At 40.9% G+C, this 16,192-nt stretch overlaps 1 protein-coding gene across 4 annotated transcripts in view; it reads right to left on the bottom strand.

The window, feature by feature from the left end:
- TENM4 (teneurin transmembrane protein 4) overlaps nt 1–16,192 on the bottom strand; it is a 342,594-nt gene that overhangs the window by 82,672 nt on the left and 243,730 nt on the right. For all 4 annotated transcript variants that reach the window (XM_075727611.1, XM_075727612.1, XM_075727613.1 and 1 more), the window contains one exon: nt 13,170–13,386. In XM_075727611.1, coding sequence (XP_075583726.1) covers nt 13,170–13,386 — 217 coding nt within the window. The remainder of the gene's footprint in view (nt 1–13,169; nt 13,387–16,192) is intronic.

Here is a 16,192-nt window from a genome sequence, read left to right as displayed (position 1 = left end):
ATTTCATAAACATGGATCATCAGGGAAATATAAACATTCTCTTACAGTCCACCTAAAAACCTGATATTGTATAATGCAAGGAGATAAAGTATAATTTCTATTTAATAAGGGCTGCACTATTTGTATATTCCACAGTACAGAAAACTGACCATTTGTCAGGGAGTTTTAAACAAACTCCTACTGATCTAAATGGAGAGCCGCAATATTAACAAAAATTCTCGAAGCATTACCAGAACGTGTCAGCAATCTAAAATGTGACCGGATTCATGTACAATTTTGGAACAGGCAACATAATGAAAATTATTTTTCTGTCACTGAGTTTTCTCTGACATATCACTGACTTGTTAGGAGTCATGTTGGAAAAGACGGTGCTGTGGAATATGCTTGGAAAAATGTTAATGCTTGGAATAACCCCACTGAAGTCAACAGTCACCAACTGTAGCGCAATTTTGCACAAAGTGAGTATGTCTAATCACATTTCTGAGCTAAGAGCAGAAGAGAGGCCTTCTCTTCACAGATTTTTCCATGATCCCCTCCACCCTGCCCCATCTCCTTTTCCATCCTTTAGAGAGATCTGAGGAAGGGTTTGAAACTGTCTCTTTTCAGCTTCTCATCAAATGGCTGCACATTTTGTGAAAGGCAAGGAATCACTACAGACTGTTACTTGAAGACTAAGACCTGAGCATTAGGGACTCGGTATTCTGAAATACTGATAACATATTCAAGCCAATACTGGGAGTACAAATGTTTTAAAGTACTTGAGAGGCAAGATCGTACACTTTTGTGTCTCTAAAAAGAATACTTCCACCTGTTGTTTCTTCCTTCCAAGAGTTAAAAGCAACCAAAGGAAAAAATACATGTTGCAGGTGTCTCTCCTGCTGTCCTACATAAAACACATGTCCAAGCAGTTGCAAACTTCTAAGTAATATTGGCCTAGATCCTCAGCTCATGTTAACGGGGGGATGTGCTTTATATCAGCAAGCATCTGGTCCATTACATATCACTGACAACTATTTCTTCAATAACAAGCACCAGCACAACATGGACAAACAAAGAGCTTCCTCTCGCCTTGGCAGCTGTAACAAATGCATTTGAACTCCCATCTTCCAGGAAGAGACTCAGTTCCCATTCTAGACGATGCTTCACAGCACTGCACTCCAACTCCATTACCGCATCTACGTGCTCACTAACTCGGACAACGCTGGCATCTCTTCTCAGAGAAGCAGCTTGTCAGCAAGCCCAGCTGCATCCACCATCCTCCCAAGGACTGTAACAATAGCTTTATTTACATGCTATAAGGAAAGATGTTCCCACAAAGGGGACATCTTTCCCAAACCACAGTGATAAAAAAAGCTGGAGCAACATGCACAAATATGAATTCAGTTAAAAACAGGAGGGATGGAAACTGGAGGAAAACCAAAGCCCAGACTCTGCCTGATTACAGTCTCAAATCTTCTCCTTCCCTGGGTTACAAAATTTGCCCCACTTGGGAAAAATGGTTAATACAGTGTGTTGGAAGCAGCTGGCTTCTCTAGTGTCGATGTGTCCTTTCTGGAGGCAAGATCGGCTACCCACAACACACCGAGCCCCCCAGGAACCCGGTTAATGCTAATTTAGTCAGCCATTTCCTTCAGAAGACCTTGGTATAAATGCAATTATGCTACAAACAAGTTAAGTGGTACTGCTAAGATGTTCAGCTCCGCTAGAAGGTCTCCCAATATATTTACATAAAATTATCTCTCATGTTAATAGAAGAGATTTATTCCATTAGTCTAGGCCTGCCAGTTCAGAGTGTTTTCTGCAGTTGAACAAAATTGAATTTCTCATAGCTGGAGCCTCATCTTCCCATTGAAATATTAACAGATTCCACCTATTGCCTCTGCTTTCTGGCTTTTTTGTTTGTTTCTTTCTTTCTTTCATTACATTTACATCAGGCTGTACGGATTCTTGTTTTACAATGAACAACAGTCTGCTTTTTTTCTTCTTCTTTAATTAGACTTTACCTTTCTTCTTTTTTTTTTTATTTTATTCATAAAAGCGTCCCTGAAACACCAAATCATTGTCAAAATGCTATCTAGAATGCCAGATGGCATATCAGACAATTTTACACCATTGCTTTGTGAAGTCATTCTTTATTCCCTAGAAAATTAAATTAAGTCTTCCCAGTAAGATCTGGGTCATAGTGGCAAAACAGACAGGGGTGCACTGATGCCTTTACTTTCACATTGCTCAGTTATAAAGAAAGTTTGACAGGCTGTCGACAAAATTCAAGCAGACAAAACCAGCTTTAGAACAGAAGCCAGAAAAGTAAATTCCCCAAAAGCCATTTCACATTATGGGAGCACATTAAAGATTTGTCTTTAATACTGACTCCTATCCAATGTCTCATAACTTAAAAGACATTGGCCCTTCCAAAACTTCTTATTCATAGTAGTTTTCTGCTGACACTGCGCTTGGCATTGGGAAACAGACAAAAATACTGCTTCTGCTAAATATTTTTCATTGGGAAAAGAAAATTCCATGCATCCTAAACCCCCTTTTGCTGCAAGAAATGTATCTTCTTTCCTTGACTGAGGATAGGCGCCATGGGAAATCTCACCCCAATGAATTCTTGCAGCTCTTCAAAATATTTCCACCATAACTCATTTCTCTTTTAAAAGTTTCAGATGTATGGAGATGGTTACCATGACTGCTTAGCCATCCTCAGCCAAGTTATGCATAATAAATATTTTAATTTGCCACTATAAATATCTTCATTTCTTTGAACTTACTTACCACTTCCATATTTTATTGGGGTGTGTGTATATATAAATATGTATGATTTATCCTTCTCCTGTAGATGAAACTTCAACAGAGCACCATAGAGTGAAAATCTAGAATGTTATTACTCATTGGGAAGAGTGTTATTAATGAAATTAGGTGATTGATCTCAGTTCTATTTCCTCCTCTGCTACAGACTTTCTGTGTGACACTGGTCATGTCAGCTCGTCCGTATGTGTCTTTGTACTCCACCTACAAAATAACAACCGAGGCACATCCCCTCCTTCCAGATACATTAGAAGGATAATTGTAGTAATCTGCTAATCTCTTGCCTAGGGATTTTTACATTCTCATGGCACTTCATCTGTGACATGCTCAGACACCTTGCTGATAAGTGCCTATAAATACAGTCATTTGTTACAAACACAATCTCACAGCTATAGCTGCTGTGACCTTTTTGCTTGATAATAACAGAGGATGCAACAAAATGTACCTCGTCCATTTTGGGTTGAATGCACCTGTCTCACGTCAAACAACCTCAGGGCAGTCTAGTACTAGGACAGATAGGAACATTGGTAGAATGCCAGGTAAAAGCTAGGGACATCATGATCAAACACATGGACACAGAAAATGTCTGAGCTGGCAGATGAAGGACAAAAGAAGAGGAGGAAACAGCAGAACATACAGACCTTCAAGTTCATTGCTTGTGGCCATATTTCCCTCAAAAGCTGTCTGTAAAAAAAGGCCTGCCTACTTGCCTCTTAACTGTGCAGACAAAACTCCTGATAATCTTTCCTTGAACTGAGTCCCTGTCTGGCTTCTTCAGTTCAGTTTAGCTGTAGGAAAAGCTTAAATTGGAAACCCACCTACTGATCTTAGCTGCCATCTGAATTAAGGAATTAAGGTGAGGAAAAAGAATGGAAAAGATCCTGCTGAAGGGTTCTTTGTTGAACAAGACAGACATGCTTATATGAAAAAAAATGAAAATTAAGAAGTAGTCACCCAGAAAGAATCCCACACCACAACAGATAGCACAAGTGAGTTTCTGAAAAGGGTTTGGCATGTGTTGGGCAGCTGGGATACAAATCGTTAATTAGGCTCAGCAGAGAAGCTGGCCAATAAGGGGAGCACCAGAATGCCAGAGTCAATCTGAGAAAGGGACTAAATGCACTGACATTAGACCTAGTCCCAAACAGGGACTTGATAAAGTGGCACTGACAGACATCGTTTCCAACAGATCCTGCCACTCAACTTTCTGAGCAGCTGATGGAGTGGGAGACCCAGGAGAAAAAGAGTGGATGATGAAGAGCAAAGTTCATAAGAGCTCTGACCAGGCTCAATAAAAGAAAGTAAATTCTAAGTTGTCTGCAGCAAGAAACAGTATCTGTTCTGTTTGTTTAACCCACTCAGTGAAGCTATTGAAAAGGTCCCATCACTGAAGGGTCAGGAGATGCTGACGATTCTTTACGTGGGTATGGCCCTTAACTGTTAACCTTTTGCAAGAAACCTTCTACAGTCTTTTAGGTAGTCTACAAAACACACAGTAAAGCCAACAGAATGAGATGTTTCAATGAAAACAGCTTACTTAAATGGTCCTAAGAAGGACAGGGGAAAAAGCAACACTTTTACAAATGTGGCTAGTGAAGTTGGTATTTGAAGTACAGAGAAAAGCGTTTATTAATCAAGATTTACAATCATACCTCTAGATGCAAATTCTTATTCTTGTTGTCTCTTTAGAGTCTAACCTCACAGTATCAAAACAGTGGGTCTTCCTCACCTGCTATTTTTAGTATTCATGAGCAGGATTGGTTTTGTGACCAGCTGTTGTCCAGTTTCACAAGCTCTGCATGCATTTGCCTGCATTCTGCTCCGTGAAGAATTACAAACTGATAGTTCTTAAAAACCTCCTTTGGCATCATCTTAGCAATATTAGTGACTGCTAGCTGTAGCTCCTCCAAAAGGAAAGGAAGGCATCTTTATGCATGACAGTTTAGTAAATGTAGCATCATTTGAGCTACATTTACCCATGTAAAAACCCACAATCAGACGATAATTGCTCTCAAACCAATTCCCTGCTGGCTCCGTTCCTGAAAGACTCAGACCCTTATTGCTTTGAAAACTTCTCCTGAGATTTGAACCTTATTCACCTACTCGATGTGTGTCTTTTTTCTCTTTATGAAAGCTCAATCTTCCTCTCTGATCTGCCAAGCGATCTGGCCACTGTTGGAAAGAGATGCCACTTCTGCCATCCAAAACATCTTGGGTCTCTATGCCTCATTGACTCGCTATTTTTGCATCCCAAGATTTCTCAGTTGAGCTGTAATGGGATGGTGGGATGGTAAGGGATACAGGAAGGCTGCTGAGCAAATAGGAAAGAAAGAGGAAAAGACACTGATGCTGGTCTCTGAAATTATAAAACTGACTCCAATTATACTATTTAAGTTAAAGCATTTTAGAACAGAGTTTTATAGGAAATGCAATGCCTAATAAAGTTGGGCTGTGCTTTACTGCAAAGTTTCAGTGAAGAATCCTTTTATTCACAATGTGGTTGACTAAGTAATGCTTTAAAAGTTGACGATTCTCTCCTTTACTCCTGTACAACCAAAGAAACACTCTCTTGCTTTGTACGAGATCTCAAAGAAACAGAATCACACTCCTATTTTTTTAGGTCTGTAAAATCCAAATCAGGTGTTCAGTAGCTCGTAAGGTGCAAGATAATTTTTCCACCTCATACTAAATTACACTAATTTCATAATTTTTCAGAAGTGATCCTATAAACATTATTTCTATAAGAGGTAAAGACTTTATGGTGCAATAACTTTCGGAGATGAATAATGTATTCATGTCAAGCCTTCACAAAAAATGTCTGCAGAACTTAACAGTTCTGTATTATTATAGTATTTTACGTCTGGTATTTATTTCGTAAGCTGTGGCCACATATTCAGCTCTGCAGAAGACCCAAAATAAAAATAATTCCTTCCATTGGATTTGAGGCACCATGAAAGCAAAATTGAGCAGAAGAGAAGGAAAAATACATTATTTCCAGGTTACTTATAAAATGAGCTCTCTTTGTGATGATCATAGGGAAAGTTCTTTAACTACATAGAATCTGCCTGATCGATTTGTAATGATCCAAAGGAGTTAGGGAAAAAAAAAGGTTCAATAAAATATGTAAGATTTTATGATTGGGATTTTAAAACTGCTTTTTTATGTAGGAGTTTTTAACCAATTTAGCAAGTAAATGTCACACTCAAAGGACAGGCTCTTCCTGATATATTAAAGTGGTTGAAAACTGTACTTGGACTCAACTGTTAGCATCCAACAGCTAGAGGCGACTGCCCCAAAGCTGATCTGGCAAGGCAGAACTTTACCCCATCAGTGCAAAACCAGCAGGATCAGCTCACACCAGTTTCTCCTGCAGTTTTAAGTGGGAAAGGAGATTTTACACTAAGCTGGCCGAGAGGTGCTCAAGCTCTCCAGTCTGGTCTGGGGTCAGCAAACCTCTGCAGGGCAGGGCAGCAAAGAGCCTGGGGCAGAAAGCTCCAGCTTTTTGCAGAATGAGCATGCCGGGGTCCCACATGAGAATCAGTACAACAGTGAGCCAGTATTTAACTTGAAGAAGCTTTATGCAGTAATGAAATAATCAAATCTCTCCATTGAACAGGATGTGCAGTTTCTAGTGAAGTTATTGTATTGAATGGAGCTACTGACTCAGCTCATAGTTATCACGCCAGACATGTCTACCAATGAGTAATGTAAAACAATGGGCATGTGGGCTGCTCTATTTTTCAGAGGAACGTACCTTGAATATTGAATACATTTTAATCAAATATCTACGTGCCAGATCCAAGAGAATACATCAGCATCTATACTGTAGTTTAGACTCCTAAACCCAAATGTGCACGTCAGCACCTGTGTAATCCGGGAGGTACTTAACTCATTCAGAGTTTTGTTTTTTCTTCTTGAGAGTTTTGAAGGCTTGAGTTTTGCTATCTGCATGCTCCAAGAGCTCCTAGGTACACCGGTATCACCTGAGACCTTTTAATCCCAGGTACAGGATGGTGCAGCATTTATATCAGCTGCCTTGCCTGATCCTGGAAGTGTGCCCAAATCACACTAGGAAGATTCTACTCAAGAGTTTGTGCTTGGTAATAAATATCCAATGTTTTTTAAAATTTGTTAAAAACTGCACCCCAGTTTCTCTAATGACTGTACACAGGACTTCCTTCTGCTGCCACTTGTGAAAGGGGAATAATATTACATTATGATTACACTATGTTATGGAAATAAATATCTTTATTAATTATTATTGATAACTATTAATTATTATTAATGGATAGGAACTTTGCTTTCATAGAGTCCTGTGGGTACAAATTCCACAAAGTGGAAGCAAGCTGCACATACTGTGTTAGTTTATTTTATGGAAATAATGCCATGTTCAACTCAAAATCACTTTACATTGAAATAATGCCATACTATATAATTTAAAATCAAAAGAAAAAGGAAAACATTGAAAAGGCATTTTTATATATATATATGCCCTGTACACTGAAAAGGTAAGCTTTAAAAGTACGCTTTCCTGTGCTTAAAAGGAATAATTACCCAAATAAAAAACACTAAGTCTTTGAAAATTCCTCATTATTCTCCTATATTTCAAAAAGCTATGATTTGTAGCTAATAAGTAGTTTATTTAAGCAGAAAGCAACAAAAGTAGAACGATACCTTTGGAAGACAGTAACACTGGGAAGGAAAGAGTTTGAAGAGGTGCTGCGTTAGCTTGGTTTAAAATACGGAAAAATATGACCCTGTTCTCATCAATGTAGGTACCGTGCTGTGCCATGAGTGCTCACTCTCAGGAATGCTGGATGGTGTCTAATATCTATGACACTGTCTTAAACAGTGTCTTTATCTTTCACAGCTGTCCTAACCTGCGGAGCTGCTGCGCTCCACGAGCTCCTGCATCGCCTCCGGGGTGCCTGCAGTTCAGTGGGTGCATCCGACCCACGGCATTTTGCTGCCAGCCCAACGGAGCCACGTCCTGCTGGAGCCGGGCCAAGGCCATGGGCTGGACCAGCCACCTCGGGAGAAATCATCAGCAGAAAGCCACACCTGATGACTCTGGGTTTTTTGACTTCTAACTTTGTCTTTGGCTAGAAAAGAAGCGTTTCTTACTTCGCTGTATCAAAATCAGACTCTTCTTGAGGGAAAAGTAAAGAAAAGACAGACCACTTTGGTTTCCCTGTGAAGGAAACTCAGGAAGATCTGCTGGGGTGAACCTGCAGCCCTCCAGATGTGGGATGAAATGGGTGAAAGGAAAAGAGAAGGTGCTTTGAACATCTTCCTTCAAGGATATGAAGATACCATCATAATATTCTTTGAAATCACTCAGAACTGAACCAGAGGGACTACTGAAACGTTTTGAAAGCCATTTTGATCCTCCCCTATTCTCTCAGTTGTTCTTTGGCCATGATCAATACTCACAATTTTGGTTTTGATAGGGCTGGGAATCAATGCAGTTTAACTGTGATGATAAAAACCATCCATTTATTTATTTATAGTAAAATAGAACACACGTGCATTTATAGCATACTTGTCTATCTTAGCATCTAACAGTGCTTGTGTAACCCTCCCCAGCTGGATCAGTAAGGTACGTTGTACAGACTGGCACACAGCGGGGACACAGGGAAGGGGAGTGACATGTTTACAGACGCCTTGTCATTCAGTAGCGGAAAAAGAAATGTGCAAATTTAATTCTGATCAGAATTTTAAACCGTGAAAACTTACTACCTTTTGTACTTAGACTGCTGACCCGAAGGCAATAAGGGACTACTCTTGCAGTTGATGCCAGATCCTGCTCTCTGATGTGTCTTTATAACTCAGCTGGTTATTTCTAGCTGCCCGTGTAATTGGGATGGGTTAATACTGCTGACAGCAAGTAGATATATACAACCTGTCCCCAAAAAGAAGGGGTATAAAACACACTTACTTAAAAATCACCTGATTTATTTTCAAATATTCTTTACAAAAAATGCCAATTCTGCACACGGTTTTCTGAGGTACTTTAATCCTATGCCAACATTTAATATAAAAGACTCCGTGGATCAGGACTTTAGCCTGTTCTTGCAATTTTCTGACACTGTCCCTCAAGAGAGAACAAATATATCAGGTGTCCTACTTGAAAGTCAACAACTTGACACCACTGCATCTTGTGCTGCTCCTTATGGTGATGGACAACTAAGAATGGCTTAAAAATACAAAGCAAACAGCAAGAGTAAGTGGTTTCAAAATCAATACAAGAACGATCAAGTAGCAGAAGAGTACTTGTTATCTGTTCATCAAAACGATGTGAAAAGACATTCTGTGCATTCAGAATTTAATTTAGCTACTTGCTTTATCATCATAAACACTCATTTCAATATGGGCAATGATTATTTTTTCTTCCCAAACATGAATAATATATAATTGCTGGTATTTTGGAGGAGACAAGGTCTTTACCTTTATCCATCAGGGTAATTTATCATTGTCTTTCTTTTTCTTCTGCAGCGGTGAGAGAGCTTGTCAGCTCAGCTTGTTCTTAAAAAGCTGGAGTGTAATTCAATAATAAATTCACTCAAAGGCTAGCTGTCACGAAGCATTCATTTATTTGTATCCATTAGGTGATCTGCACTGCTGTTCTCTCTAAAGGGTAGCTAAGCTGAAGCCTAAGAAGTATATTGCATAGATATTCAGTCATCTCCTTCACACTGCCACCACTTCTGCACAGGCCATACAGGAATGTAAATGCGCTGTGGTTCCCCCAGGGGTGGTAATCAGCCAGCCATGACCTGGTAAAGCCCTGAGCAGTACGCTGTGGTTCCTCACCATGAATGATGAGTGTGCCTGTGCCACAGGTGTCTCTGCAGGACATCAGACACGCAGGACACAGTGGTCCATGTTACCTCTGTGTTGTCTGCTTATGGGACTGTTCACAGCAAGTGGCATGGATCCGCCTCCAATCCTACCCCACGCGGACGACAGCGCCGGGATGGAAGGATGTAGGACTTTGCCATGCAATCCCACGCCCAGCAATCTACAGTCCTGATCTACAGCAAGAAGGAGACAACTTCATGAATCACAGCGGCAGCAATGGAAGGGAGAGGGCTGTCCTAAGGCAGGAGGCTGGAGCCCTCCATCAGAACAAAAAGATTTCCTGCCCTCTCTCCTGTTGGACAAGCTATTGAGTCAAGAGCTGGAAGGAAAGATGAAGATGGTTCTTCTTGCCCCCAGCTGCTGCTGTGATCTTCGTGGAGACACTGAGCAGTTCCATGGATAAGAGGGATATTATCAACTGTTGTAAAAGCAACTGGAGGAGACTCAGCAGTGAGATTGCAACTGAAGAAAGGGCATATCTGCAGGTATAAATACAGTCAGTCTCATTTACCCAGAATAACTGGATCCCAGATGGTCCCAGTCCATGGTCCTCCATGGAGCAGTCACTGTCTGACCACTGCTGAAGCCCTGCCATTTCCAGGGTGACAAGAGACAGCTGTTTAAAGGTTCAGCTTTCTAGGTGGGGAAAACAGACAACTGAAACTACAAAGAGAAGCCAAGTAAGCAGAAAAAGTTTGCAATGGTTGAGTTTATCCAGATCTATAGGATCTTTAAGAACTAACAGGAACACATGACGTCTTTTAAGACCCCAAAAGAGTAGTGGCATTTTTAGCAACCCAACAGACTGATAAACCTGGACTGTGTGCTGTGGTGCTGTCTCAGGGGAAAATATACCTTCTGTCCTTCACTGTTACTTGCAACCGCTCCTGTGATGAGTCAAGATATTTAACTTGAGAGATGCAATACAATCACAGCTTGAGGTGACATATCTGTAGACCACATTTTGTGATACACACCCTATGCAGATATTTTAAGAATGGCAACCTCATAAATCGTCGCTCTCTCTGTATAATTCTTTGTGTTAACTTAAATGGAACAAGGAGCCCCATTTATTAGCTAATGAAAAGCAATCATTAAAACCCTTCCTATTGATTTGAATCTTTGCATTCCCTCACTCTAATAATCTATATGCCAGATAAACACTTCTGCTAGCAGGTGCTCCTTTTGAATCATGAATCTTTCTTTAGCAGGACATCTACAGATGGTTAGCAATTCCTTCCTACATAGACATCTACCATCAGATCTGTGAAATGCATGTAACTCCTGTAGGAATTTACGTGGCCCTAAATGACACAGTCTTTGTGCTGGTCCTCTGCTGGCACTCCCAGAAACAAATTCGCTGTATAAATGAGAAATTCCCATTATTCCCCACACACACCTCTGTGTGCAGCTGAATGCAAGCAGCCTTTAAAGAGAAGTTGCAATTTTTTTTTATCACACATGTATGAAGACTCCTTCAGTTGTACGGAAAAGTTCATGAAACACGGACATGTGTCTACCAAAACTGTCTACCTATCAGAACAGATACACATGGACCTGATACCAGAGCCCTCTGTGGAAAGGCTTCTGACTGCAAGCTCAGCTGAGGAATTGCAACCCTAAATATATCAGAAAAATGAAATTGTGGGTATAATCTATTTTATATTCCAAGACCTGATTTTACAGCATCAAATCACAACAATTGACAGCAGAGAATTCACTGTACTAACATTTAGTCCAGAGCCTGTACTGTTCAGTATCCAGAACCTGCAATCTTCAGAATGCTGACGAAGTACAACAGTTTGCGACATAATGAGTGTTTGGCCTTAATCCGAATCAGTTGTCAGCTATCTTGGACTCTGCAGGGCTTGGCAGCAAGACAAATCAGGGAAACTGTCACATGAGGCCAACTCCCTGACACTGGTGTGCTTCGAAGTGGTTCATGTCTGGGGTCAGCCTGTAGAGCACTGGAGATGGTGATACGTGGGAGGTGGTACCTGAGGGATGCTGGCAATGTCCCTTCATGGAAGAGCATAAGATCAGACCCAGAAGGGCCTCTTGGCCTGCTGAGCTGCAAGTGCTGAAACAAGTATCGGCACAAATACGAGGGTTGTATATTTTCAGTACCAACCTATTAACTTCTCTGTGTGGGAATGCTGAAAGTAAGCAGTTAATGACCGTGTGAAATTCAACAAAGTCCAAACCTGAGTGTTGAGAATCACCTCCTGGCTCAGGGTCACCACTTCTGAAAAGCAACATTCAGGGTAGATACTGAATGATCTAACAATCTGACACCCCAGGGTATGTATTATGGTGTCCTGCTATAAGCACATGATTTTACAGGAATGACCTCCCCTGACAGCCAGGCATGTACTTAAACAAATGGCTGAGATGCAGTCACAGCAGTGAACTGTATAAGATTTCTTTGCCAGTTCCTGTTTCTTGATGATGATTGCAGTGATAAAGAACGTCTCAGTATTAAAACCAATCTATATTCAAGTTGATTGTTTATATTGGAAATCATTCTAATAGCCTTCCCTAGACTGTAAGATTTTCTTCAGTTATAGAATTATAGCATCATAGAATGGTTTGGGTTGGAAGGGACCTTAAAGATCATCTAGTTGCAAGCACCCTGCCATGGGCAGGGACACCTTCCACTAGACCAGGTTGCTCAAAGACCTGTCCAACCTGGCCTTGAACACTTCCAGGGATGGGGCATCCACAACTTCTCTGGGCAACCTGTTCCAGTGCCTCACCACCTTCACAGTGAAGAATTTCTTCCTTATAGCTAACCTGAATCTACCCTCTTTCAGTTTAAAACCATTACCCCTTGTCCTATCACTACACGCTCTTGTAAAAAGTCCCTCTCCAGCTTCCCTGTAGGCCCCTTCAGGTACTGGAAGGCTGCTATAAGGTCTCCCCACAGCCCTCTCTTCTCCAGGGTGAATAACCCCAACTCTCTCAGCCCATCTTCATAGGAGAAGTGTTCCATCCCTCTGAGCATCTTCGTCGTCTTCTTCTGGACTCGCTCCAACAGGTCCATGTCCTTCTTATGCTGGGGTCCCAGAGCTGAACGCAGTTCTTTTGAGGTCTCTAACAGTCACACTATAGATTGTAAGTACTATTCTAATTTCCCTCTTTTGGCTCTGTCAATGGAAGGAGGTCTGCCATTGCTGTTTATGAGATACTTCTGGAAAATATCAGTCACTTGAACTAGAAGAGCCCTGCTGAACGGATGGCTTTCACTCCTTGAAATAAGAGAAGGCAGTGAAGATGCAACTGCCCATATGCGTTGGGAGAGAAGCATCTTGTCTTACTGGCTGGCAGGACATTGCAGATGAGGAGACAGCCAGCAGAATTACAGCAGCTGCAAAATGCTTCAGATATGTACTTCCCTTAGACAATTTCCGTTTTCTGCATCTTGCTGCCATTCCGTGTCTCAAAATGGCCAAGGGGCTTATGCTTTACCTCTTACTGAATCTAAACCAAAATTCACTTACCCTCCTTCAAAAGGATTGTCTCCTGGGATGACGTGAGTGCTGTCCTTGCCGATCAGGAACTTGATCCGATCGTAGAATGAATGCAAGCTCTGCTGGGAGACGGGGGCTTGCGTCTCCTGGATGATATCCAGGGGGTCCGGGGAGCCCAGGCACAGCGCATTGACGTGGCACAGTGGCTGCAGGCAGCAGTCTGGGTCCATGCAATCCACCAGCCCATCTGCAGAAGGGTAAGGAAGATTTTAGAGCAATGATAACATGGAGCGTTGTAGACTTCAGGATGCAAGAACTCTTTCCAATTGCGCACAACAGAGAAATGTGAATTTACACCCACACAGAGTAAGGCATGTTCCCTTATAGTCCCAATAAAGAACCTCAAATATGCATTAATATGTAACATTAATATTCATTAATATGTAATATATGAAAACACACATATACACATGAGATTAGACCCTAAAAAAAGCACATTTGAGGTTAATTCTGGGATATGCCATTTCACATCTCAGTCACTCAGACAACTCCAAAGCCCCAAAAGGTGTTTTTTTTCCTGTCAATATACAAATGACTTTTGTACACCGGTACTGTTCCCTGTGCAAATCACAAGCACATTGCATCATACCAAAGCTATCAGGGTCACTTTCAGCAGGACTAAATAGTGAATAAAGCCATGGTATCTACCATGGCTACAGAAAGATCTATACTTGCAACCCACTAAAGATTCTGGCTAGATAGATGAGACAGTAAGGGAGATTTTACTGGGAAGGTTCGGTCTCTTTTGGCCTTTGTCACATTTGTTTCTTGCAGACACAGAGTAACAGATGACCTCAAACTCTCAGGATATAAATCTTGTACTTTCAGCACCACTAAATTAATAATAACAACAATAATAGCAGTGGACACACATGAGAAAAGCTTGCCCAGTGCACTCTAGTAAAATGAGGGTTTGCATATCTGTCAAGTCATCAAACGCACAGACAGTACTACTTCCCCTCCCACCACCATAGCAGCATTCCCTGGTTCATTTTGAGATGCCACTGTTCATTGGAAACAGCTTAGTAAAAAGCGGAGACAGGAAAGGAAATACAAAAAAGCTCAGAAGAGGTTTGATGAAGCATCACATTTAGAAATAAAAGTTGTTAGCATGTAGTATAGATAGATCTTTAAATCAGATAAGAGAACTGGATGTTTTTGTTCTGGGGTAATGGGATACGGAGCCCTTCACTTCCAACTCATCAGTTCAAGCAAGACAGTTTGATAGTGAATGAAAATTGTTACCATGTGATGGCTGTTCAAAGGCCTATGTGAAATGAGTGGTTGGTCTCAGTGTAGTTGCTGGGAGCTCTATATATCAGAGAAGCCACCTTTACAGCTAGCATCCTACTAACAATTTCAGCATAGAGGCAAGAAATTAATGTGCTTAGAGAGCAACACTATCCTGAGAGGTAGGTCTATCCTGAAGTGGGATGAGATTTGGCGTTGTCAGGATAATGTATTTTTTACTTCAAAGAAACAGTAAATTAAAACAAGACAGTTTGTCATTATTACAGATTGTGAGCTTCAATTTCATCCCAGTTATACCAGTATGACTTAGAAGCCCTTTCACTAATGTTATTGGCATTACTTTGAATTTACTGTAACATAAACAGGATGAGAATCTGATCTGTTATTATTGCTCCAGTACTTATGATGGCTTACACGTCAGGGACTTGGATTCTGTTAAGTTACACCTATTCCATTCTTGGAAGATTTTAGTGCCAGAAAACATCACTGGCACCATCATTTCATGTGGTTACCCATACACAGAAAACTGAACAAAAAGCCTGTTCAGCGTTCCCAGAGTTTCCCGTCTACGTGTGGGTCAAAGTGCAATGAATTTCTGCTCCATGTAGACATGTACACACACACACAATGAGTCATTTTCACAAGTGCTCTGCACCTGCCATTAATGATAATGGGAGCAGTGTTAGATTAGCAAAAGTGCTTTTGAAAATCCCATCCATTATCCTTACCTCTGTCTGTTCTGATATCTATACATCTTTATAACTCCTTGCAAAATTGCCACTAAAATTTATCAGCTCGGGCACAAAACCTACCCATCTGCCTTTTCTCTTGATGACTAGTGATAATGAAAAAGAACTAATTACATTTTATTTGCCATTAAAAAAATGACTTGCTGCAGACGATTAGGCCAGTAGGATTCTGGAAGGTCAAATCTCAGACGGGGTTTGAAAGACCATTCACAGAATAAAGACCTGCATCGATGTGATATGCTTATCCATAGCTACCCAACAGAAAAAAAAAAAAAAAGAGACGGAAAAGAAACAACAAACCAGGCTTGTTACTACATAGACTACAGTTTCAAGCAAGATAAAATGTTGTCATTTTCTCCCACACATTAATAACGTTTTCTGAGGCTACAGACACTCTGCTGAGAGGACCGCAAACCAGCTGTACCATACCTCTTCATTACCGTGTCTTTATTCCAGGCATCACAAATGTGTTTGGGACCTAAATCTGCAAGATAGCAAGGAAATGTTGTTTTTGCAGGAAACAGTAGATAAATGTTTGAAGAACAGATGCACAGGACAACGTTTTGTACAGGTGGGAATGCTGAGGCCTCATCTGCAGATAAGCCTTTCAACTAATGTGTTTCAGGCCTGTATGGAATAAGTTGGGGGTAATTACACCGGAGAGGTTTGTCACTGACATCTTAAAGTCATTAAGGTCCTCAAGAGCTAAAATGGGGTTTAGCTACTCAACTCCCTCCAATATCAACAGCAGTCTCAGGGCAAAGCATTTCCTTCACTTAGAAAATGTAAAGGATGTTTTTGTCTGAGCCATGGTCAACAGCAAGAGTTAAGCTACAAACCAGATCATAAATAGGGATGTCTCCATGTGAATATTGTTTTCTTGTGTTTTTTTTATTGTATGGTCCACAAGTGATCCAAGTGGTCCTGCTCCAAGAAGGCACAGATAGCTTTAGAGTTTAGTCTCTTCCATGAAGCAATGCTTGCATGGAGAAC

Source organism: Pelecanus crispus, chromosome 1 (assembly GCF_030463565.1).
Source record: "Pelecanus crispus isolate bPelCri1 chromosome 1, bPelCri1.pri, whole genome shotgun sequence".
NCBI classification, from domain to species: domain Eukaryota; kingdom Metazoa; phylum Chordata; class Aves; order Pelecaniformes; family Pelecanidae; genus Pelecanus; species Pelecanus crispus.
Note: the sequence above shows the minus strand (reverse complement) of the source record. Positions and strands in the feature narration are given on the sequence as shown.